This window comes from Euphorbia lathyris, chromosome 6 (genome assembly GCF_963576675.1).
Source record: "Euphorbia lathyris chromosome 6, ddEupLath1.1, whole genome shotgun sequence".
Taxonomy (NCBI): Eukaryota; Viridiplantae; Streptophyta; class Magnoliopsida; order Malpighiales; family Euphorbiaceae; genus Euphorbia; species Euphorbia lathyris.
Genome location: NC_088915.1, coordinates 84556148 through 84582525, shown reverse-complemented (window position 1 = coordinate 84582525; position 26378 = coordinate 84556148). Strand labels below are relative to the sequence as shown.

Here is a 26378-nt window from a genome sequence, read left to right as displayed (position 1 = left end):
GGTTGGAAATGCATTTTTAGTAGTGGTTGGCTTCTCCAACCACCACTAAATTTCTATGCCATTGTGGCATAGAAATGCAAAATCAACCAATTTTGGTTGATTTTGCTTTCCACCAAAATTTATTTCGGTGGAAATCAATAATTTAATATAAATATATTTATTATTTTAATTTAAATTATGTTTTATGAATTATTTAATTTAGTTAAATGTTATTTAATTTTTTTTTTCATTTTATATTTTATAGTTAAATATATTATTAATGATTTAAAATTAAATAATATTGTTTTCTTATTTTTGAATTAATTTTTTTAATATAGATTATTGATGATAATAATAATATATATAAAAAATAATAAAAGTGTTATGTAAAATAGAATAAAGTGGAGAATATTATTTTTAGTGTAATAAATGGTGTAGTGGGTTGGAGAAAAAATAAGATTTGATGTTTAGAAAATAAAAAATGGAGATAGAGATAGCGTAATGGGTTGGAGATGGCCTTATTTTTTTATAAAAGTATATATTATTCCATTAAAAAATATAATGAGAAAATAAAATAAAAACAGAAAAAATCAAGCTAAAACTAGTACAAAATATACAAAACTAAAAAAAACATATCATAAATGACAAAAAAATCATCAAAGAAAAATATAGAATAAAATAACTATAAATCACATATTAAATGAAAGTCCAACATTTTTTAGGGTGATTTTGATATTGTTGTCACAAAAAGTTCAGATTTTCTTATAAATTGTTAAACTGTTTTTTTTATAGGGAATGAATTTTACATTTATTAAACGTAATTTTTAGCTAAAAATTTTGAAAAATTGCTTTTATTGTCCAGGAAAATAATATCAAACTAATCTTACAAATACAAAACGAAACAAAAGTATAGTCCAAATTTTATTATAGATTTTTTTTCTAAAAATGTGAAGTCACCTACATGATTTTTAGATTATTTTTACGTTGTGGATTGAGGGGGTGTTTGGTTGCTCATTTTCATATTTATGTTTGCATTTTCATCTCAGAATGGAGAGTTTTAGGTGTTTGGTTAGTGACCTCATGTTTGCCTTTTACATCTGAAATGCAGCATTATGTGTTTGGTTAGTGACCTCCTGTTTGCCTTTTACACCCGAAAAGCAGTCTTTTACAAAAGAAGAGAATCTCAGTTTTTTGGAAAAACAGATTTTTCCAACAGCAAACAACAAACCGTAACAGCAATAGCAAATGACAAACCGTAACAGCAAACAGTAAGTAAAACAAACGGGTCCTAAGTAGCAAAATAAAATTCAATTAAGGGTTAATACACATATTTGCTCCTGTGTTTTCTCAGAAAAACAGATTTGCCCTTAAATCAAATAAACCCACAAAACTATCCCTGAATTTTTCACAAACCTACAATTATACCCTAATCTAACAAAGCTGTTAAACGGCGTTCACATCAAACCTGCTTGTCTCTAGAAAAACTTCAGAAAAGAACAACCAATCACAAACAGAAAAAAATATGCACATTCAATTTCGATTAAAAGCAAGTTAGAAGAACAGATTGGTCAAAATTCATTTTCATAAAAGCTCAGTCAACCTAATAAAACGACGTCTAAACCTCATAATTAATCCAAAAGCAATAGCAATAGAAAACAATAAAAAAACCAAATGAATTTTGATTGTCGTCATCCAATTTTTTTTTGAGACAAGAAGGTTTGATGTCATCGTCGTTTAGCAGCTCTATTAGATTAGGGTATAATTACAGGTTTATGGAAAATTCAGGGATAGTTTTGTGGGTTTATTTGATTTAAGGGCAAATCTGTTTTTCCACGAAAACACAGGGGCAAATATATGTATTAACCCTTCAATTAATATAAAATGAGGGTGGTAATTTGGATAATATAAAAATCAAATTAATACCATAATTTAGTTTTTTAAATTTTTAAATTTTTTTACTTTTGTTTTTTTTACTTTTTTTATTTAGTTTTAGAAATGTGGAATATGTTAAAGAAACAAAAATAAAACACGTAAACAAATACTACTATTTTTGATGAAGGACATGTTTGGAAATTGGAATTGTCGCATCACGTGATGTAGTCACGAAGATGAGGAGAAGATATAGATGCCAAGGTACATTCCTTAGGGTCCACCAGATATGGAGTAACTGTTTGTGACGCTAAATTTCTGACGGCTCGACGTGGCAATGGCCGGTTGGACGGTGCTTGTCGTATTTGATTTGTAGACGCACCCTTACCCGTCCAAATAACTGAATTAAGTATGAACTTAATTAATTAATGGGTAAATTACATTCATGGCCACTCAACTTTAATAAAATATGGTTATTAAATTTTAAAATAACGTTAAAGTCCCTTAATTTTATATTTTTCTAATATTATGATCTCTAAGTTTCAATATGACTTTTTCTAACTTTAAAATATAAAATTCTTAGAATTGATAATATTCAAAACAACTTTAATTATTAAACATTTTTGTTTTGTAATCATTTATGTGCTGTTTGGTTAGGAAAGAAAAAATAAAAATTTAGAAAGAGAAAAAATGTGATTATATGGTGGACGTGGGTTAAATGCACCATTGGTTACTGAACTTATATGGTTGTCTTAAAATGGTCACTCAACTTCAATTTTTCTCAATAAAATCACTTAACTTTGAGTTTTGTCTCAATTAGGTCACTCTGACGATTTCAATGATTAAAAAACATCGGAATGATGATGTAAGTAACATGTCAATATGAGACCACTCATATTTCTAATAGAAATGACACATGACATCCACATATGCGCCACCCTGGCTATCGCATGTCGATTACTTTTATGAAAAATTTAGTTTTTTTCATAAAAATACCCGACATGTGGTTGTCACATTTTGTTGCGGTTAGAGATTTGGGTTAACTTATGTTGATGTGTTACCCATGTCATTATTTCGATGCATTTTAACCACTAAAATCGGCGGAGTGACCCAATTGAGACAAAACTCAAAGTTGAGTGATTTTATTGAGACAAATTGAAGTTGAGTGACCATTTTGAGACAACCATATAAGTTCAGTGACCAATGGTGCATTTAACCCAGTGAACGTGATTCTAACTACTTTTAATTTTGGGATGTTTCTATTTTAAGGTCATAATAGTCATTTTGAAACATTAATTTCGGTGGTCATACAAACAACAACAACAAAGCTTTAGTCCCGAAATGATTCACTATCGACTAACATGAACCGTTATATGAAACCGTGAAATTAAGTCGTGTCAGCGGCATAAATTCTCTCCCTCCACTCCGTCCTATCCACCACCATATTTTCCTCAATCTCCAATAAACTCATATCACTCTCAATCATCATGTTTCAAGTTTGCTTAGGCCTTTCTCATACCCCTCACCGTTGCATCCATTTGCCACTCTTCAATCTTTCTAATCGGCGCATCAAGCGCTCCTCGTCTTACATGGTCAAACCACCTTAGTCGGGTTTCCTTCATTTTATTCTCAATAGATGTAACCCCCTACTGTTATCCTAATAAAACCAGCATAGTCTCTTAACATACATAACCCTTTAGACGGATACCGAAGATCTACCATCATTTTCTTCATCATTGAAATTTTAATACTGAGAAATCTGCCGATGAGACTCGAGCTCAGAGCTTTTGGTATTGGTTGGACCTCAGCATCGTCATGGCTAATAACTATTTCTGCATCACTATTTTCTTCCAAAGTTATTTTTGCATATGACTTATTCAGGGACTTTATGGTCAGAGAGAGAAAGAGAGAAAAAAACAAAAAGAGGAAAAGAAACTTAAAGCGTATCAATAGCAAGACATTCTTAATCAAAACGATATTGGTCATATATTGTTATTATTAATTATTTGTTGTGGATAACTATTAAATTTTAGTTGAATTTTCTTAAAAAAAAAAGAAGCTAAAAGCACTATAAAAAAAACAAATGGATATTAAGAGCTCGTTTGTTTTACTTACTGTTTACTGTTGAAAAAAACTGTTTCTTCAAAAAATTGAGATTTTCTGTTTTAGTAAAATGGTACTTTTCAGATATAAAAGACAAAAGATCATTAACCTAATATCTAAAACTCTCTATTTTAAAACAAAAAGACAAAAATAAGCATAAAAATAAACAACCAAAAATCCGTCGGTCTTTATTCTATTCTTCTTTGGAAGGATGATTTAGTTTAAATAATCAAATCCATGCGTACTGTAGATATATATTATATACATTGGGCAACAATGAGAATTTGGTTTAAATAGAATGTACGTAGCAACAAGTTAATGGCATCCGTAAATTTGAATTGCTTGGAGAATGAAAGGTTGCTGAGAGGGTTAGCTCAATAACAAATCAACACTTTTTGCACGTGCATGTAATACTTTAATTTTTTTTATTACCTTTATGGATTTTATTGCGGATTTTGTATTATTTGTATTTATGTAAGGTTTTATCCCTTATTATTTTTATGATGTATTTATACTTTTTTATCTAATGAAATAATTAAGCATTATTATAAAAAAAAAAAATAGTAATGTTTTAAGGGTAAATTGCATTTATGGTCCACTGAACTTTACTCATTTTAATATTATGACTACTGAATTTCTGAAGTTTACACTGTTTAACACTGATGGTCATTCAATGCTTCAAAATGACCGTTGACGGCCTCAAAATAAAAAATTCGAAGAGTTAATGCTATTCTAAGGAACTTTAATTCTTAAAAAAATCGTTTTGAAGTCATTTAGGTGTTGTTTGGTTAGGGGAGAGCGTGAATTTTTAGAGAGAAAAAACTCCAAAAAAATAAGATTTTGGAAAATAAATAATATGGTTTCATGGTAAATTTTGTTCTGAATAACTTTAATTCTTAAATATTTTCATTTTGATGTCGTTAACGGCCATTTTGAAGAGTTAGTAGTTGAGTTGTCACCGGTATTAAAAAGTGTAAAATTCAGTGATCATACTGTCAAAAATTGAAGTTCAATAGGTATAATATAAGAATGTGTAAAGTTTAGTGGCCATGAATATAATTTACCCAATATTTTAATGTATGAATTAGATTAGAAGGCAAACATCAATATTTTATTGGGTAAAGTTCAAATAAAACCTCTGTGGTTTCACTAATTTTCAGATAAAGGACTGTGGTTTACTTTTTGTCAAAACGAGGATTGAGGTTTTTAACTTTAACAAAATAAGGATTTTTTCGATTGATACTATTAAAATCACCTTGGACGACTTCAAAAATGACATATTTTAAGAACTACTAATATTTTAAGCAACTTTAATTCTTCAACTTTTTTATTTTGAGATTGTTTAGGTGATGTTTGGTAAAGAGAGAGAAAGTTAATGTTTAGAGAGAGAAAGTTCCAAAAAAGATGATTTTCGAAAATCGAAAATGCAGTTCCATAGAAAATATGATATTGAACAACTTTAATTCTTGAAAATTTTCATTTTCAGATCGTTAAAGATGGTTTTAATAGCATTAATCCAAGTTTGAAACCCCAATCCTTGTTTTGACAAAAAGTAAACCACAGCCCTTTATCTGAAAATTAGTGAAACCACAGGAGTTTTATTTGAACTTTACCCTATTTTATTTGAACGAGATTACTTTTCACAACTAGTCCTAATCGATTTTTATTCTTTCAGACTAGGGCTGTAAATGAGCCGAGCCGCTTATGAGCGGTTCGGTAGTCGGCTCGATGAAAGTTCAGTTTGATTTGGTTCGATTTGTAAACGAACCACTCGTAAGCACGATTTACTAGTTCGGTTCGTAAACAAGCCGAGCTTGAGCGGGGCAAAGCTCGCGAGCAGCTCGATTAGAACATTTATGAACAATTTTAGTTTTGTAGAAAACTATATAGCTTTGTGTTAGTTCACAAATATCTAAACTTAATATTATTTCATTTGCTATTAGATGAGTTCATTCACAAATATAATAAGACGAACTATTTGTAAGCATCTTATTTATTTATTCACAAACTTTGCTTGTGATCTTAGTTATTTACACAATTAAAAAGCTATTTGTGAGCAAACTTCATAAATATAATTAACGATTCACTTACAACCAATTCATGGTAAGATAATTTTCTTAATGAACCAAATTCAAATAGGGTTTTGGGCTCGGCTCGAGCTCGTTTATTTTGTAATGAGCTGAGTCGAGCTTGAGCAAGCCAAAGCTCGGCTCGGGCTCGGGCTCGTTAATTTTATAGTGAGTAGAGCTTGAGCAGACCAAAGCTCGACTCGGCTCGGCTCGGGCTCGGGCTCGGGCTCGGGCTCATTAATTTTATAGTGAGTAGAGCTTGAACAGACCAAAGCTCGACTCGTCTCGGCTCGATTACAATCCTAATTCAGACCTTCATAGCTAAATGGGGATCCTTTTATTTTACGGATCTTTTTCCAATCGATATTAATAAGAAGTGCACCTTTAACTACCAATTTGAACTTTTAATTCAATAGGTTTCATGGTATCTAATGCTCTGTTTTTTGTCACTTAATTTCGGTATCAGTAATTTCAGTTCAGTTCAATTCAGTTTACTTAATTTCAATAAAAAAAGAACAGAGCCTAAGTCTCTTGTTGTGGAATTAAAAACATATGACAGACCATGCAAGTCCAGGGATATTTATATGTGAGGATGTGCCATAAATTAATATAAGATCTATCATTCAGTGCAATTTGGAATAGCAACATGGATCTGAAGTATATCGACCTGCTTTTTTTTTTTTAGGATAGTAGTTGTTACTATATGAAATTGAAATTCAAGGGCTTTCAAACAGGGGCGGAACCAAGGGGGGTTAGGGGCTCGAGCCCCAGTAAGCGACCGGAGAATTGAGATTTTTTTTTTAGTAATAGTGTCTGGTAATATGTTGGAGAGAATTATATTGACTCTATGTAGTATCATTTCAATGTTTAAAGGTAGATGAGATGGTTAAGGTTGCTTACTTTTATTTTAGAGGTCCTATGTTCGACTCCCTTCAATCTCATTTTTTTTTAAAATTATTTATTTTTATTTTATTTTTCAATAATTATAAAAACATGTTACCATTATTAATTAATTTAAATAGACTCTTTATTTTTATTTTGATAACACTCTTGAATTGATAAAAAAAAGATAACACTTTTGAATTCATTTTTAATATGTCTTTACCATTAAAAAAAATAAACATATTTAATATTCATTTTTATCATGTCTTTACCATTAAAAAAAGTAAACATGTTTAATTTTCTATTAGTTCAATGCTAGTTTCTAAAAAATGATAACATTTTTACAATTTTAATACATTGGAGGCTAAAAATGATATGTTTGAGCCCTGCATCATTCGGGGTCCTGGTTAATGACTTGCATTGTAAGGAGCTTGTTCTCCATAAGAATTTAGATGAGCATCTCGCGGGGAATAAATTTTTCTCAAAGGTAAGAGTCGTATCCGATGGCTTAACGTGGGTGACCATAATTAAGCATTTTTTACTGTTATGTCTCAGTGAAAAAATTGACCACTGGATTAAATATGCTAATATTTTTTATAAATCCGTTTGGAATATTATGGGCATGGATATTTGTACAAATGTGCGAAGTTTTTCCACTATAGAAATATATGGTGCTTTTTATACTTACTTTGTTTTAGATAAAGTAAACTTTACTTTGTTTTTTTCACCATTGGATGAAGTGTAAAATTCATCCAATGGTGAAAACATACAAGTGTCCTTAATTTATCTTTTAGTCTCTAACTTGTGGTACTTTGTGTCACGGAGTCAGGTCTGTACCAGACTAAAATCTTGTGCGGCACCAATACTTTCTTCAAGTTTCGGCTAGCCAACCCCTACTAAAGAGGTCTATTTAAAGGGCAAGAAATGAAGCTTTTTTTTAAAAAAAATACCAATTTTTTTCAATAGGTTGCGCCTTCTTTAGAAAATGATTAAGGAGTCTAACATGCTAAGTCGAGACTACATGTTCGATCCAACACTGGACCGCTATGTCTTTAGATAGCTTGAAGTTTCGAGGAGTGTTGATGCTGCTCCGAGGATTTTAGAAGTTAATTGTAAGCCGCCGCCTCTAGGTTGGATGAAAGTGGACATTGATGGGTTGGTGTTTGGTTCTTTTAGGACAACGGGTTCTAGTGACATTTCCCATAATTATAGAGGGTTTTCCTATGAACGCATTCTCTCTTGTTATTATGTCGGCTTTTGTTTATGAGGAAAAGTAATTTATACCGTTGGTACAACATGAGCTCTTGGGTGGCATAACCTATGGCTAGAAGTATATTCTACTATGTGGTCGGTCTTTTCAGAAGCAAGACGTCCTTAGTCGTTTGGCGGTTCAGGCATGAATGGATGCATTATTTGTCGTTTTGTGCTCAAATGCAATTGGAGGTCACTCACATTTTTAGAGAAGGAAATCGAGTGGTGGATGTTTTGGCTCGGCATGCATAGGGTTTTAGCTAATGGCACAATACAGTGGTATTCGACACCTGATTTTTGTAGTTTTTATTATTATTGATGATGTTAATATGTTAGCTTAGTTTTGGCTTTGCTAATTGCCCATTTTCTGGATGTATTATTCATCTTCTAGTTTTAACTTTCTTACTTATCTTTGATAATATCGGACTTGGGTGCACAAGTTTAGTCTTAGGGGTAACAACATAATTGGGATGTTTAAGCTTCTCTTTTACTTCAAGCTTTTAGATTTTATTAAAAAAATAAAATGATATAAATTTACTCCTAACATTTTCAAGCAACATCAATTTTATCTTAGTTTTGATAAATTTTGAACAAGCTAGTTTGATAACTATTCAATTGCCATATTGGACCTTCAAAGTAAGTTTGTTGATAAAATTGAAGCAGGTTCGTATATTTTGGTTAGTCGTTTGCAATGATATTAGTAACACAAAAAGTATTTTAGACACTTTAACATTTAACATTTTGTTTTGTGATTGATTTATATGTGTCAGACTTAGTTATTAGTATTTTAATAACTTGTTTGTAAATGTGTTATTAACACATTAAATATTTTAGACATAAATTAATGTTTAAAAGATCTGATGTGAGTTAAATCAGTTCGTTTAAATTTTCCGTTAAGTAGGGGTAAAATTGCATTACTTATAAATGTTAAAGATATATTTGTACCATTTTGTACGCTATGGATAAATCCGCATATCCTCACAAATGATAGAGATAAATTTGTAGTTTATCCTTATTATTATTAAAGCATACGCAACAAACTTGAATCGTAAAAAAATGTTAGTTAATTAAAGGGATAAGGTCCAAATTTCCTTATCATTTTTTGGGAAGTGTAGATCTACTTCTAATATACGAAATGGTACAATTTAACTTTTAACGTCGCTAAGCATTTTACCTTTACCTAACATTATCAAATAACAGTAAATCGATCTGTTTAAATTTTTGTTAGGTAAAAGTAAAATTAATCTTGTTTAAAAATTTAGGGTTAAAATTGCACAATTTCACACGTTAAGAATAAATTTACATTTCCCCAAAAAAAAAATGGTAGGAACAAATTTAGAACTTAAACGTTTTAACAATAATTTATCAACTTCATATATACTCGTACTATTTTATAAAAACATTTTTATTCGACACATTACTTTAATAAACTTTAGTTATATTATTGTACAACCACTTAACCTTTTATCAGGATCTGTGGCGCAATGGTAGCGCGTCTGACTCCAGATCAAAAGGTTGCGTGTTCGATTCACGTCAGGTTCAATTTTTCCCAACTTTTTATTTTATTTGTTGTTGATTACCTATTTCTTATCTTTAGTATTGACATAAAAAAAAATTTCCAATTAAAATACTAATTTTTTTTTTCAATTAAAAAGCAAGCAAGCAAGGACTAATATATCACCTCACAGAATACTTATTTAACATAATCCATCTAGTATGCTTTAAAAGGATCGAGGAGTGACTTTGTTGAGCTCTTTTAGTGAGTGAATAGTCGATTTCCTAATAACCACATTCCATTTAGATGATTGGGTGGCCGAGTTGGTCTGACTCAGGAAGCTCCCTCTAGATCAAAGCAAGTTGTAAGGCAGTTTTAAGTCTGTCTTCCGCTAGAAAGCTCACTACACGCCATGCCACTTTTGACTCAGCAAAGAAAAACAAGTACTAATACTATGAACCCCTTCCGTGCTCGTGACTCCCCTATGCATCCCGACTAAGGTCTCACAAACATGCACTCCCTTATGCATCCAGCCATTTCATTAATGTGAATAAGTTATATATATGGAAGGGTGGGTTTATTATGTACTCTTATGTCCGCTCCTTCTTCGGACCTTTTGTATGTATTGCCCCTTAACTATAGATCAGATCCACCGGAAAAGAAACTCAATTTCACACTACTATTGAGTCATCATACTTATCAACCAAAAGATTTCTAGAATTTTTGTGGAATATATTAGGGGAAATCTACCAAAGCTAGGCATATAGATAGACTATTTTTCTGATGCTAAGGGAAAGCAAGAAACAAAAGAAAATGATTCTAATCACAACATCCCTTTTTGGGTATGCATATACTAAGAGTCCTCTCACTACCAACCAGTAAACATCATGTAGCAGGGACTTACCTGTATCAACAATGAGAAAAAAACAACCAAATGAAAACGCCAACTAATTATAACTCTTGGCCCAGACAACGTCCTATGCGTAGAGGGGATCAGAGTAAGAGGGAACATCTAGACAAAAGTTCTTATTCATTGCAGTAAGTAGATCGAGAGGATGTTCTCAAAAAATGTTTCTCCAATCTGACCTAGCTGGCGTGTGACCCCAGTTCATGGTAGAGAACGAGACAGAAAACGAGCGTACCTTTGTTCGCTTCTTCTCCACCAAGCACGGAATTTTTAGGATAACTGTGGGTTGGAGGCTACCTAAGGAAACTCCGATTCGATCCATCCCCCAACTGGGAAGCATTTCCCTCAACCCTATCATAAGGAGAGGTTCACTATGATAAAGGGTACTTTTTTTCTATTTCGGAAAGAATGAAATGCATAGGGGACCATCATTTTGTTGTGACATACTCTTTATATTTATGGATTCACAAAGTATCCCAAGCCTTTATCATTGTCACTCAACTAAGTAGGGCCTTTTGAATTGAATCTTATTAGTAAGATATCAGTGATGCGAAGCGGCTTTGCTTTTAGTAGGAGAGTGAAAGGTTAGACCTTAAAAAGTCCATGAACAACGATTCTTCTATATACAATGTAGGTATGGTTTCCCTATTGACTCAGATAGAGTCAAGCTAAGTTACTTCACAACGCTTACATTGCGTAGTAGAATGAAGGCTGCACACCAACAATATCTTATCTATTAGCCTAATATCTTCACTAACCCGATCGCCTATCATTCTACACCCTACTTTAAAACATAAGCTAGGTTAGACTAACGCTTACTTCTACTAATGTATTGTATAGTAGTGCATTTTCCTTTTTGAATAACCCTGTTATCTTTCATAAGTAAAGAAAGTAGCTGAACCTATAGGTCCTTAACAACGTTGACAAGAACAATAGTCGGTTAGTTAGGTTTAAAAAAAGACGACAAATCTTTTTTATATATATAATATAAATATAAAATATATATTTTTAGTCCAGCTTGAGAAGTTATCCTTCTTCTTCATTTAAGCTGCGAAGTTAAACATCTTTTTTTTATGACTTCCACTTATTGATCTCAGCTTAAAAAAAAAGTGAACGAATGGGGTCTATTGCTATTGATGAATGAAATTTTACAAGAAAAACGTCTTTTATGGGGAAATTATTTGCCACAAAAGGCTAGAAATTCGCCACTAATGCCTTTTGTGGCGGAAAAAATTTTAGCCACTAGAAACGCGACATTAAAACATTTAGTGGCCAAGAAAATTGATTGCCACAATTTAATATTATATAGTGAGGACATATGTAGAGTATAACATATGTAGAGTAGAACATTCAACACATGCGGCACAAACCCAATTATGACCTATTGGTCCTAGTATCATATACGACCAAATGACCACCCTTTAATTACTAGATCAACCTGCTATAACAATTCCATAAGCACCCACTGAAGATATGACAAACAAATAAAGTAACCTTATGTTTGGATCTAATAATAGCATACCATAATCAAAAGGTACAACATCTTGGAAGACCTGACTTAACATAAATGTAGCCATTGGAGCCATTCTAAAAAGGGAGAAATTAGCACTACTTGGTGAAATAAGTTTTTTAGAATCAATTTCCAACCATCTATTAGAGGCTGTAACAATCTGAACAATCCCACTATATCAAGATTCTTTTGACGCTGCACAAAAGCCATTACTTTACGTTCAGCTAGCACTACGAAGACTACTCCTAGTAGAAGTGGTAAAATTATTCCAAGAATTTCAGTTGGAACAACTATATACGTTTTCGATTTTCTATTCACTCATGATCTGGTCCGTTCAATTCGATTCAATCATGATATTGAAGGATGAGACCCTTTCTTGAAAAATACAAATTGGAAAAGAAAAAAATAGACGTCTTTAAGTTTGGACCGAGTAAATTTACTTTTCTTCAAAAATGATAAAGATAAATTTGTAGTTTATTTTTATCATTATTAAAGTATACGCAACAAACTTTAATTATAAAAGAATGCCGGTTAATTAAAGGGATATGATTCAAAATTTCCCTATCATTTTTAGAAAGTGTAGATTTACCCACACACGAAATGATGTAACTCTTAATATTGTTAAAGAAAATCAATTTTACTTTTATATAACATTATCAAATAATAGGAAATCAATCTATTTAATTTTTTTTATTAAGTTGAGATAAAATTGATTTTATTTAAAAAATTTAGGATTACACAAGTTCCTAAATTAGAGATAAATTTACACATTTTTAATTCTACCAAATTTATACTTAACCGTCTTAGTAATTCATCTTTTTTTCAATAATTGACACAATATTTTATTTGACATTTAATTATATATTGTAGTAGCCAACTAAACTTCCATCCGGATCTGTGGCGCAATGGTAGCGCGTCTGACTCCAGATCAGAAGGTTGCGTGTTCGATTCACGTCAGGTTCAATTTTTTATACGGATTTAGTATTTTTTAAATATTTTTCTATTTCCTTTAATTAAAACGTGCTGGTTAAATCACCACCGTTGATTTCATCCACTACAGATCAATGAGATCATAAACAATTATTAACTACCGCACTGGAACATTTCCAAAACATCCCCCTTTTCCCTCTTTTTTCTGGATCATCAGCTCCACTGAAGAACCCTAGAAATCAGTGAAATTGAGAACTCAATCTGAAAATGGCTTTTGTTCTTCGTCACCGTATTCAATCTCTAGTTAGAAGCAATCGTCATTTCTCCTCAATCGTCTCTCCGAACTCCACTTCTCCACTCTACACCAGGGATAAAGCAAGAGCTGTGCTTTCTCTTGTTAAAGCCGAGGATAACCCGGAAAAGATCATTGAAATCTGCCAATCAGCCTCTCTTAGTCCGGAATTCCACATGGATCGCATGGTCCTCTCCGCAGCCATCTCCAAACTCTCTCAATCAAACAATTTCACCTACATTCAGCAATTCATCGACGAACTCCAATCGTCTCGCCCTGATCTCCGCTCCTCCGAACGATTTGCTTCCCACTCCATCATTCTCTACGGTCAGGCTGGTATGATCGACGATGCTATTCGTAGTTTCGAAGAGTATCATTCTAATGTAGTTAGTAATTCTTTTACTGGATCAGTTAAGGCCTTGAATGCTTTGATTTTTGCTTTCATTTTAGCTAAGAAATTTAAGGAGCTGAATAGGGTTTTTATTGAATTTCCTAAAACTTACAATATCGAGCCAAATTTGCAGACATATAATACTGTTACTAAAGCACTCTCTGAATCTGGAAGTTCTAGTTCATGTTATTCTGTTTTGGCAGAGATGGATAGGAAAGGCGTGAAGCCAAATGCTACTACTTTTGGGAATATAATTTGTGGGTTTTACATGGAGGAGAAGTATGACGATGTTGGTAAAATTTTGGAAATTATGAAGAAATATGGGATTGGCCAGGGGTTAGAAACTTATAATATTAGGATTTTGAGTTTGTGTAAGATAAAAAGGTCTGCAGAGGCTAAAGCTTTGCTTGATGATATGTTATCTAGGAATGTGAAGACAAATTCTGATACTTTTTCTCATTTAATTCTCGGTTTCTGTATAGAAGAAAATGTAGAGGAAGCTAAGAAGATGTTTAATGTCATGGTTGCTAGGGGATTCCAATTAGATGCTCATTGTTGTTTTACTTTGGTGCACTATTTATGTAAAACCGGGGATTTTGAGACTGCATTCCGAGTCTGTAATATGTGTTTGGTGAAGGGATGGGTTCCAAATTGCGCAACTATGAAATCTCTGGTTAATGGCCTTGCTCGTGTTGGAAAAGTGCAAGAGGCGAAAATGCTTGTGCGTGAAATGAAGAAGAGATTTACGAAGAACGTTAGCCAGTGGGAAGAAGTTGAGGCTGGTTTGCCACAGTAGGGAAGGGGATACATTTCAGTTATTCATTTGTCTGATAAGAACATAGAGGAAGATCATGTAATATTATATGAGAAGCATATCTGAGTTGGTGGAAATAACAATAAAAGCTGCGAAATCTCTGGTTAATGGCCTTGCTCATGTTGGAAACGTGCAAGAGGCAAAAAAGCTTTTGAGTGAAATGAAGAAGAGATTTTCGAGGAAGTGTTCTGAAGAAGTTGAAGCTGGTTTTCCACAATAGGGAAGGAGACATTTCAGTCTTTCATTTGTTTTGATAAGAACATAGAAGAAGATCAGGTAATATTGCTTGAGAAGCATATATGCGAGTGGAAATAACAATTTTACATTTGCTAATCAATAGTGCCCGGAAAGACTGATTTCACTTTCTTCATTGAACGAGGGAAAAAGGTTTTTTGTTTCAGTTTGCTGGTTTTCATTTTGTTTTTGCAGGTGTTGAACGTATTAGAGGTCTGAATTTACCTTTCAAAATCTGTTCGGCTTAATACATCCCTAGCCCTTTGTACTTGTCTACAAAAGTCAATTGTCCTCCTATACTTTGGAAATGTCCTAATTACACCCTGAACTTACTTAAAGTGATATACACTTCAACTTGTCTGAAATCTCCTCTTGCTCCGCCATGTGGATTTAGAGGGTCAACAAGTCATTTTAAGCAAGTTTAGGGGTACATAGAACCTTTCCAAACTATAAGGGGCAGTTGACTTTCCTAGACTAGTACATGGGGCTATGAATAGCCAAATCTGTTCCGCTCCTATAGGTTGATTCTTAAACATGTACAGGTGCTGCACTTCACAGTTTCCATAAAAGTAACTGCTTCAGTCATGGTACGGAGCATCTGCATCGTTTCTATTGGTTGTGGTTCGCTTGGTCAGTCATGGTACGGAGCATTGGCATCATTTCTATTGGCTTATTGGTAAGTGCCGTGATATCAATTGTATGATCGTGATTGGGATGTGAAGATTGTTCATGTACTGCATGTGGGCAACAGAGCTTCTGACTGGATGGCTACTACTACGCAAGGTATTTGTCCTTGGATCATCACGAGACCCGTGTGAAGTGCCTCCTGCAGGCATCTGGGATTTTATTTTTGCCGACATGTGCGGTTCTTGTCTACCTCGGATGACTCGAACCTAGTGTTTTTTCTTCTTTTCGTTGTATCCTTCGGGTCCTAACCTCACCTGTGTTAAAAAAAAAAATAACTGCCTCACATGTAAGATGACAATGGATACATATATGCTGGTGGTTTAGTCTATATATGTCTAGAATTTTGGCTTATGGTCCATCTTTTTTAGAAGACTGCATACTCAACTTGGTGACTTTTGAAGAAAATCCTTGCTCAAAATACTGATGTTAGGCTTAATAGATCAGCCCCTCTATTTGTCCATATCATTGATTGACCTTCTGAACTTTGGAGATGTTTCATTAGCTGAACTTGCTTAAAATGTTAACCTCATAAGTTCAGTGGCAGAACAAGTAGAAATCTCGATAAGTTAAAAATGTGTATCACTTTAAGAAAGTTCAGAGGTTAATTGATCATTGTAACCACTTCAGGGCGTATAAGTTACTTTTGAGCAAGTGTAAGCAGTCAATAGGTCATCCTAAGTAAGTTTAGGAGGCTAATGAGCATTTTCAAAGTTCAGGAGACCAATCGGATAATTTGGACAAGCACTACGCGTTCCCGCCTAAGCGAGGGTCCAGGGAGGGGTCCCATCACAAGGGTGTACTAGGGGCAAGTCTTCGGCAAGAGACCGCTCCTAAAACTCGGTCACACGATAACAACGTTTACCGTTGCGCCAAGGCCCACCCTCATGATTTTACTCGCTACTAATTGTATAAAATCCATAGTTGTTAGAATCGTACGAGTCGACTCGTACGATTCGATCCGATTCATGAAGATTTCGAGTCGTATCTATGGTACGACTCGAACTCTTCATGAATCGGACATGAATCGGCCGAATCGGTGGTGACTCGGCCGAATCGGCCAAGTCCATCGATTCGACTCGGCCGAATCGGCCAAGTCCATCGATTCGGCCGATTCATGACACCATTAGAAAAAAAACACTGTTTTCCATGAAAACGTCTGGAGAAGCAGTGTCGGAACAAGGGATGGGTTAGCCTGGGCTGGAAAAGAAAGGGCGGCAGAGGTTTGGATGAAGGAAGGATCAGGAGGGCGGCAGAAGTTGTGATGATGGAAAAATTAGGTTACACAATGTAGAAGATGAAGGCTTTATCTTATTAATTATTTTTTATGTTTTAATTTAAGGAGTCTCAAGTGAAACGGTGAGTTTAAAGTCAAATGGTGAATTTTAATCATTGCTCTCAACTTTTTCAGATTCTCACCCCTACCCTTAATAAAATTCTTCCTATTTCGATAAAAGAAAAACTTATTTTTAATTCTTTTCCACTACAATAAGCTCCATATTTAAATTGTTTGATTTTTTTTAATAAACTATAATTAATTTATGCACTTTCATGTATCCAAAATCCTTGATATATATATAAAAAAAGAGTTTATATATATATATATATATATATATATATAAATAGTATTTAAGATTTAAAATTATGTAATATTAATTGTATAATTTCCATATAATTATTAGATTTATAAGTGTAGATATAATTTTTTTAGACTAGTATTTAAAGTTAAATATGGTTAATATTTTATTTTTTTATAATATTTTGAATTTGATCCGAATCTTACGATCCGATTCAATTCACGAGTCCCGATTCACAAAATGAGATTTCGAGTCACGAGTCGAATCTCGATTTAACAACTATGATAAAATCTTACTTGCTGCATGGTACTCAACTTCTGTTCCATAAGCAGATCAGATGCTCTTTCTTTTGCTTCACAGGGTTTGTAACTCCTTTTTTTGATGATCTCAACTGATTGAAGACAACATTAGTGATTCTTCCTTGGAAAATTGGAAGAGATTTAATGTGCTACAGTCGGTTTGGTTTGGTTCTCTCTCCTTTCCACAACATTTTTTGTTGTTTTAATTCATAAAATAGATATAAATTGATTAGTTAGATTCAGTAACAACTGTTAATAGCTATTATCTACAAGCTATATTGCACGGAAACGGAAACGGATAGTTAGATTCAGGAATAACTGCTAATAGCTATTATCTACAAGCTATGTTGCTAGGAAAAGTCGGTGGGGATTTGTGGTCAAGATGATAACGCGTTTTTCTGCTCCCAGGTAATGGAGACAAAAAAGAAACGGAAACAAAAACGGACATGAAACGCTAGTGAAGAAGAGTTTTCGTGCAACATAGTCGTACAAGTAACAACAAATAACAAACAACAATTCATTAGGATTCATTGACAGGGTTGTTTGGTGTGCTCTCTGAAGATTTATGGATATCCAATTGATGCAGAAAAAGTTAAAGCTCAAGCCCACTTCCAGAATCCGTCAGTGGAAGAGATTTAACGCCTTACCCTTTATGGTTGTTATTAAATGTCCGTTTGATTCTCCTTTTAGTAGTTTCATTTGTTGTTTTAATCAGTGTTGTCAGACTCGGATTACACCGGTTGGTCGGTTCGGAAACTGGACAGGTCTCCGGTCTGGGTCATTGGATTTTTTAAATGCAATAACCCAACAAAAATTGGGATTAATCCGTGACCTGGCGGTCCAACCAGGAATCGGGGTAATCTCGGGTTTTTCTTTTTCTAATTAATTACAATCAATGTTAAAAAAATATAATTTTTTAATTGAAAAAAAAATCCATAATTAGTAAAGGACCCTAACTTCATATGTTCTCCTATTGTAAGTCGCAAGTGGAAAGTCAATATCCCTAATGAATTGTTTGCTTAATTTTATTAAATAGTGAATTTAGATTATGTGCTAGACTGGTTAACAATTTCACATACAGTACAGACATTAGAGCAAACTAAATCCAAAAATGTTTGTATGAATTGTTTTTTTCCCCATAACCATTGAAAAATTCAGAAACTCATTAAAGACTCAAGAAACATACTGATCAAGGTGGATTTGAGTGGTTAAAAATCTCAAGTCGCTTAAGCTAGAGATCTTATGTTCGAATCATAGTGCACGTAGAAAACTTTAATTGTCAGAGGATCCATCTAAAGAGTGCTTGACTAGCTTACGAGTCGTAGACTCTCAACCATTAGGTCAAAACCTTCACCACACAAGTGAGCATGAATTAAAGTAAGCTAATGTAAGGTGAAGTAAGTGAGTTGTGTAAAATAATTTGTTGTGTTTCGATAGTAGATAAAGTAAGTGATGATTTAATAATGTATTTGTATTTGGTTTGATGGTAAAGTAAGGTAAGGTGAAATACAAAATTATTTTTATACCATTTAGTTCTCTATCAACTAAATTAATTATAATCAAAGTTGATTAGATCGAATTCCCAACTATTACTAATTAGAGTATCTCCAATATGAATCCGGAATGATTAAATGAATTTAGTCACATGGTCATTCAAGTCCATATGAACACCACGGTATTTATTAATATAAAATAATTGAAATATTCTAAACATTGTTTTATACGGTATTAAATGTCAACTATTTAGCTATTTCTTTTTTCAATAGTGAATAAAAAAATGATGGGGGATATTTATTTATTTTGTTAACAAAGTTTAGAAGCATGAGTGGTATTTTTTCATACTTAAAAATTTCAAGATTATATGTAAAACTTTTACTTTCTTCATTTGTGTAAATAAAATAAAATATAAAAGATAATTTTAGGAAAAAACATATATACCATGTTTTTCTTCTAATTTGGGTTGTAAAGAAAACTATTCAAAATTCACTTTCAACTTCCCTCACTTATTATTATTTTCAATTATATCTCAAAACAAATAATGCTACCTAATTACATTTACCATTATCTACTTTAAAATACTATCATCCAAAAGAGAGTAAAAGAATAATTTTTCAGCTCATTATTAAGGAGCCTCCTTCTCTCTTCTTGTTTCATTTTTTTTTATCAATAATTTATTTTGGAAAAAGTTGATGAGTGTTTAAAACACTATAAAAGTTCTAAAAGTCAAGACATAAAAAAATAAAAAATATATAATATTAGGTTACAATGGAATATTTTAGTCCGACAAAATTTAAATATCAATTTTTTGTTAAGTTGTGACAGTTACTTTCTCCAAAGGTTACAAATTATAGTTTTTCCTAAAAGCAATTTTTCAAACTTTTCTAGTTTTTAAGGAAAGTAGTTTTACATTTACCAAACATTGCTTTTAGTTGGAAGCACCTTTGAAGTTTGGAGATAAGAAACAAGTCGTACAATGGGAGAGACTCATTGTTTTTTTGCCTTTTTAATTTGGATGTGGGAAAAGAAAAGGGTTGAATTAAATCAAGATGGTGGGTCAGGTTAGTTGGCACAAGTAATGTCATGTGGCAATTTTTTGCTTGCCTAACTGCCATATGGCACATCTGGTGAGTATGGTTACCAGAAACCGAACAAAAGATTAATGGATGCTGATGCAGATCAGTGTTGATAGTAAAAAATTGATTCAAGATTTTGACCTTAAACCAACAAAGTGATTCTCCGTGTGAACTATTTTCCACACGGTTTGTCATCTCTTACCCTCAGTGTTTTATCCATTTTACCCGACTTCTCCTAACTACCCGTTTTCACACATTCAGTGAACTTGATGTCTTCATCATACGCTCTCTCTTGAAAAGAACTTGATCTTAAGTTCTTTATTGAGTATGGAAAAAGCTTGTCGATCGTGAACGAACTCTAAACTTTCACATCGAACAAAGTGTTATTCGTAATGAATTTATGAAGACCACCCCGCAAACTTCCAGGTTCACTTTCTTTATATTCTTGAACGTATCATTTTGTTGAGTTTGACATTTGAGACTTATTGTGCTAGAAAGCCTCTCAATGCTTGAGTATACAATAATTTCATATCCCATTTCAACGTGTAACTTGGCCTAGTTCTCATCCTCATTGACATTCGTTTTCCACTCTTCACCGACATCAAATGGAATATTGTGATGAAGCTTGTCAAACCACCGCTCAATAATCCCTTGAACACCTTTCCAAGCTCCTACATCATGTTGAGTGGACCCTGAACCTTCTTATTTTCCACTTCACTAATTCAAAAATTAGCCACAACTTTATTCCGCTCATTGATCACCTCAAATGGACTGTCTTGACGACACTTGTCAACCCACTTCTTGGCAATCCCATGAACACTCTTAGAAAATCATACATTTGCTTTGAGTTGACCATCCTCAGACTTCTCTATCTCTCACTTAGTTAACCGGATACTATCCAAAACCTTCTTCCTCCCGTAGCCAACATCAAATGGAATATCTCGAGGACACTTGTCAACCCACTCCATAGTGATCCATTAACATTTGTATAAGCTCATTTATTGTCATTTGATTGGATAATGTAGGGACTTCATATATTCTTTTCTTCACAAACTCGAACACTAGTAAATATGGTACTAAACAACTTTAATTCTTGTAATTTTCCATTTTGAGGTCGTTAACGGTTATTTTTATAGTGTCAAGCTAAAAGATCATTGTTTTTAGCAAAACGAAAAAGCTCAGTCACCTTTTGAATAATTTTTTTTTCAAGTTACAGTTTGACAATACGTGAAAACACATGGATTTTTTTTGGACTTCACCCTATATGAAATGGTACACTTTAACTTCTAATTTTGTAAAGGAAAATCAAATTTATCCTTACCTAATGTTATCAAATAGTAAGAAATAATCTATTTAAATTATTTTATTGAGATAAAGTTGATCTTATTTAAAAAAATTAAAATTAAAATTACATAAGTTCGTACGTTAAGGATAAATTTACACTTTCTCAGAATAAAATTTATAACTTCCAGTAATTAATCAACTTTACATGTACTCGTACTATTTCATAAAAACATTTTTTACACAACATTTTATAAACACTTCGATATAGTCTTGTACAACTACTTTAACTTTCATTAGGATTTGTGGCGCAATGGTAGCGTGTCTGACTCCAGATCAGAAGGTTGCGTGTTCGATTCACTTCAGGTTCATTCTTTTTAAAAAGATTTTACATATCCAACCAAAGAAAAACAACAAACTATTAAATTTTAATTGAACTTCAAATTTTAATTATTCTCTATATAATATTAGCTTATGGTGTTTTTTTCAGGGATTTTTCGGGGGTAACCACAAGCGGTTTTCGGGGGCAGGGTGGGGATCCCCACGATTCGGGGGTGGTAACACCCACTCCTGTCCAAATTTACTCATTCTAGGCTCTGCCTCTTCCTCAACTTCTTGTTGAAGGTCTTAAATGTTTTCATCAACTGTTTTTAGAGTTTATTTGAGTCCAGGTCTACCCTCATTTCTCTTGTATGGAAATACGTTTTCAAAGAATGAAGCATTCTTAAATTCCATGATAATGTTATTATGAATCTTAGGATTTTCGGATTCATAAACAAGTAATCAATATGCATTACTATGAAGTGCATAATCAATGAAAATATAATCCACTATCTTTCGTAGGGTCAGCCCTAGGCATAGGCAATAGTGCAACTGCCCAGAACCCAGTGCCAAAAGGAGCCTAATTTTTTTTTACTATGTCTATAATATTTTTTTTTATTATAAATGTAATTATAATACTCATTCACGCCTAAAGAGTACCAAATAATATGATATTTTAGACTTAAAATTGGCCAAAAATTATAATTTTAACCTTTTAAGTACAATTTTTTTTAATTAAAAGCCCATTATCTCTTATTTCTCCTAGGACCATAAAATAGCAGGACCGACCATGATCTTTAGACTAATTTTCATTTTCTTTGGTAATAGAGCCATTACCTTAGCAAGACACCTCCACACTTTCTAATAATTATAGGAAGATTTTCTTCCTTTACATAACTCATGTGGTGTTTTGTCTGATGAAACTTTATTTAAAAGGTAATTAGCGGATGAAACAACTTCCCCCCACATGTTATGTGGCAACTCAGAGCTGTTTAACATTACGTTCATCGTTTCCTTTAGGTACGATTCTTGCGCTTCACTATTCCATTCGATTGAGGAGTTGGGATATATATTATATGACCATTAGCTAAAATATGTATATGATTAACTAATTGGCGGGCTCGAGGAATAGTTGACGCCATACCCAATCGAAAAAGGATGTTATCCAACCGCATTTCATGTAATTGTAGTAAAACTCGAGATATTATTACAACGAGGGATTAACAAAAATCTCGAGCTATGATTCAAAAATATCTCGATTCATCCCCCGAGGAGGAATTGCCAAAACATTTGACTTTTCACCCATTTCAATATAAAGGATTGGTCAATCAAATAATAGATAGTAAATGGGTCGACTTGAAAAATAAATCAATTGCTAGTACTATAATATTATTCTCGTCAGACTTAAACCAAACTATGTGAAGGCATGTGCACCTTTATCGTGCATCAAGTAATAAAGTCAAAGTATAGTATCGTTCCCATGAGGAGGACGACCGTAATTATTAATCTTTTTGCTTATTTACTATTATTTAAACAATCAAAATGCAGAGTTTGTTAGGTAACCAAATTAAGAATTACTTTAACAAGTGAAATGAAAATTACAGAGTTGATAAGATTACTTATGATAGAAGAAACTAAGGCTTTTAGCTTCACTTAACCTCTTTTCTTAGTAATAACATTTAACCTTTTTCAAGTTGTTTTATCCTTTTTGAGTTAATGATTTTTCTTATTAACTAATACATTCTTGAGTTATTGGTTCTAAACTTCCGATTAATTACTTTACCTTGGCCCGACTAAAATAATTAATCCAAAGAAACATTAAGTTTCTTAGATCTAAACCTTTGTTAACTGCTTTACTTTGGTCCGACTAAAGTGATTACTTAAGATTAAAAAAACCTCTCCATTTATTAGTTCTAAACTTTTGATTAATTACTTTACATTGGTCCAACTAAAGTAATTAATCCAAATAAGCATTAAGTTTTCTCAGTTCTTAACCTCTGATTTATTACTTTACCCTGGTTCCGCTAAAGTAATAAATCAAAGATAGTATTAAGATTCATAAAAAATCTTGAAAACCCAATAAGCCACACTAAATGGTCATTAGGTCTTACTTATGGATTTCGATTAATCAATTTAATCACATTCCATATAAATGATTAATTATATTCGAGTTGGGATTTGGTCCATCTCCAACAAGCATTAAGAATCATAAATTAGTTTTCAAATGGATAAACATATTTTGATTAGGTTAACGTGATTACTTTATAATTAAGGTTAATATCCGCTTTTAGCCTTAGTTAAGAAAGTTTTAGCCCATGATTAGATTAAAACCAACCTTAGAAAGATAGACAATGAAGTTCATAGTAATAAAAGTAAAACAAGGATTAGAAGAAATCGTAATGACGATTGCCGAACGGAACTCCTTCAATAAAGTGAAAAGCTTATTTTTATTGGATGAATTCTTGTACAAATAACACTTAATAACAGAAACGATAACAACATATAAACTGCCGATTCTTAAAGAAAAGAAACAGTAAACTAAAAATACAGAGGGAGAAATAGTTTAAGTCTAAGTTTGGTGTCTCTTTGAATGTATCCCTAAGCCTCCTTTAATAGTGGAAAGTCACATATACTCCCAAAACCCAAGTCTACAACTATCCCCCAACTGCCAAACAGTCACATTTATGGATGACAACAATTATACACCAAAAAGTTTGCGAGTCAGTGTTGAAACCATATAGGAACATGAAATATTTATGGATAATTTTTGCAAGCACCTCGTCGAGGTGCAGGGATGGGTTGGGGCTTTTGTCCCAACTATCTTTACCTCGGCGAGGTGGCGATGCACCTCACCAAGGTGCAGGGTGAGTTGGGATCAAAGTCCCAACTATTTTCACCTCCATGAGGTGGTGATGCTCCTTCCCAAGGTACCTTGAACTTTACTTAAAATGGTGTCGTTTGACACCAAATTATCGTGTCGTCTCTCGACTTTGGTAATATAGATAAAACATTGTGAAAACACCTGGAAATACATGAAAATGACTTAGAAACGTAAAATGATGAAAATTGTATGAATTATTATTAATTCTAGAAAAATGATATGAAATAAAAAAAATTAAATCCGAAGAAGCTGTAGATTACGACGATAACAAGTATGGTGATGTTACCTCGTGAATAATTCCATGTTATGAGCAAAACTTGTTAAATGGTTCAACATATTTATCACCATGATCACTTCTAACCACTTCAATATTTTTATTAAATTGGTTTTCTACTTCCTACTTATAAAGAACAAATTTATCAATAACATCGACTTTGCTTTTAAGCAAATATACATAACAATATTTTGTAGTATCATCAATGAAAGCAAGAAAATATTTATTACTTCATCTAGTTTGAATAAATTTTAAGTCACAAATATCATAATGTATAAGATCAAGCGGTTTTTTATTTCTTTCCACAGTATGGAATAACGACCTTGTTAAATTTGTCTCAACACAAATTTCACATTATGTTCATAATCAATTTAGAATGAAGTGATATGTTCTAAATTAATTAATTTACGTAAAGTGTCATAATTAACATATCCAAGTCTACTGTGCCATAAATTAAATGACTCAATGATATAAGTAGAAGAACATTGTTCTTATTAATAGTCATTGCATTCCGAAACTAAAAAAAAAAAAGTCATTGCATTGGACTAACAAGAAATTGCATTAAATTTCTACAATCCATTGGATATATAACATTTACCCACATACATTCCATCCTTAGACAAAATAAACTTTTCAGCTTCAAAAACCATCTTAAAGATGTGAGTGCTAAGTAGGCTTTCTTAAACCAGGTTCATCCGAATGTCAGGTACATGTAAGACATTTTGCAACTTTAATTTATGGTGCATTAATTAGACATTTGTTCTTGTACTTTCAGGTGATTTAGATCAAATTTAACCCTAACATTTTAAAGGAAGTGCAGATTTAGCCTTAACGTATAAATAATACAAATATAATCCTAACGTTTCCAAGTAAGATCAATTTTGGCCACATGTTATCGAAAAATAGAAAAAATTGATTTTTCTGGTATTTAACTGTCACTTCAGACCTTCCAAATATCAATTATATCTAACATATTTAGTGTATTATCAACAAAATTATAAAAATTTGGTTAAAATGCTAAACCTAAATCTGCTATATATAAGTTAGTTATTTTTTTTGGTCAAACTGTCTAAAATATTTTATGTGTTATTAATATAGTTACAAAAAAATGCACTGGTTCAATTTATCGACAAACTTGTTTGGAAGGTCCCATGTGACAGTTAACTTATAGTCAAACTAGTCTTTTTAAAATTTCGATAGAGCAGCACTAAAATTGATTTTGCTTGAAAACTTTAGAATTAAATTTGCACCGTTTCATACGTTAGGCTCAATCTACACTTTACTTGAAACGTTGGGGTTAAATATGACCATTATGCATACGTTGGGAGGGGCATTAAACCTTTCATACTCACAAAAGACATTCAACATAGGCCCTGTTTGGGAATTAGCTGTTAGCTGTTAGCTGATTACATTAGTTGATTTGACTAGCTGATTTAATTAGCTGTTTGTGTATACCTGTTTGGTAAAAATTACCTGATTGATAATAGCGGTTTGTGCAAAAAGACGAATAAGGGCATTAATTTTGGCGCAGGAGAAGAGGGAGTCTATCTATTAGGGTTAAAGAAGTCCATTAATTTTAATATTGCAAAACGCTAATGGAAAAAGCTCATTTTAAGAGTTTTTTCTAAATTAGCGTTTTCATCTCAAAACTCTCTCCCAAACCTCTCTCCACAAAACACTCCAATTAGCGGTTTCAGTGGTCAAACCTCTAAAATTGGTCAAAACCGCTATTTTTATCCCAAAACGCTTTTTACCAAACAGG

At 32.7% G+C, this 26378-nt stretch overlaps 2 protein-coding genes, 3 non-coding genes and 1 pseudogene across 8 annotated transcripts; 5 read left to right on the top strand and 1 right to left on the bottom strand.

Moving 5' to 3' along the window:
- Window positions 1-9623: 9623 nt before the first annotated feature.
- On the top strand, window positions 9624-9695 carry TRNAW-CCA (transfer RNA tryptophan (anticodon CCA)). The gene has a single exon. It is a non-coding gene; the product is annotated as a tRNA-Trp (tRNA).
- A 545-nt stretch (window positions 9696-10240) lies between these two features.
- Window positions 10241-10932, top strand: LOC136233789 (uncharacterized). Its single transcript, XM_066023478.1, is given in 2 exon segments — window positions 10241-10354; window positions 10636-10932. Coding segments are annotated over 2 exon segments (411 nt in total).
- Window positions 10933-11976: 1044 nt separating this feature from the next.
- LOC136232320 (NADH-ubiquinone oxidoreductase chain 1-like) lies at window positions 11977-12275 on the bottom strand (annotated as a pseudogene).
- Window positions 12276-12956: 681 nt separating this feature from the next.
- Window positions 12957-13028, top strand: TRNAW-CCA (transfer RNA tryptophan (anticodon CCA)). The gene has a single exon. It is a non-coding gene; the product is annotated as a tRNA-Trp (tRNA).
- Window positions 13029-13162: 134 nt separating this feature from the next.
- On the top strand, window positions 13163-16333 carry LOC136233507 (small ribosomal subunit protein mS86 (rPPR1)-like). 4 transcript variants are annotated; one of them, XM_066023182.1, is made up of 3 exons: window positions 13163-14768; window positions 14922-14939; window positions 15269-16333. In XM_066023182.1, the coding sequence occupies exon 1, from the start codon at window positions 13263-13265 to the stop codon at window positions 14472-14474; it is 1212 nt and encodes a 403-aa protein (XP_065879254.1). In that variant the 5' UTR covers window positions 13163-13262; the 3' UTR covers window positions 14475-14768; window positions 14922-14939; window positions 15269-16333. The 4 variants fall into 4 exon arrangements, with proteins under 4 accessions (XP_065879254.1, XP_065879255.1, XP_065879253.1 ...); XM_066023183.1 differs by lacking the exon at window positions 14922-14939; XM_066023181.1 differs by having other exon boundaries at window positions 13163-14939.
- A 5106-nt stretch (window positions 16334-21439) lies between these two features.
- On the top strand, window positions 21440-21511 carry TRNAW-CCA (transfer RNA tryptophan (anticodon CCA)). Its single transcript has one exon. It is a non-coding gene; the product is annotated as a tRNA-Trp (tRNA).
- The last annotated feature ends 4867 nt before the right edge of the window (window positions 21512-26378 follow it).

Excerpts from the sequence above, each read along its gene's own strand:
- LOC136233507 (XM_066023183.1), top strand. The coding sequence starts at position 13,263 with ATGGCTTTTGTTCTTCGTCACCGTATTCAATCTCTAGTTAGAAGCAAT.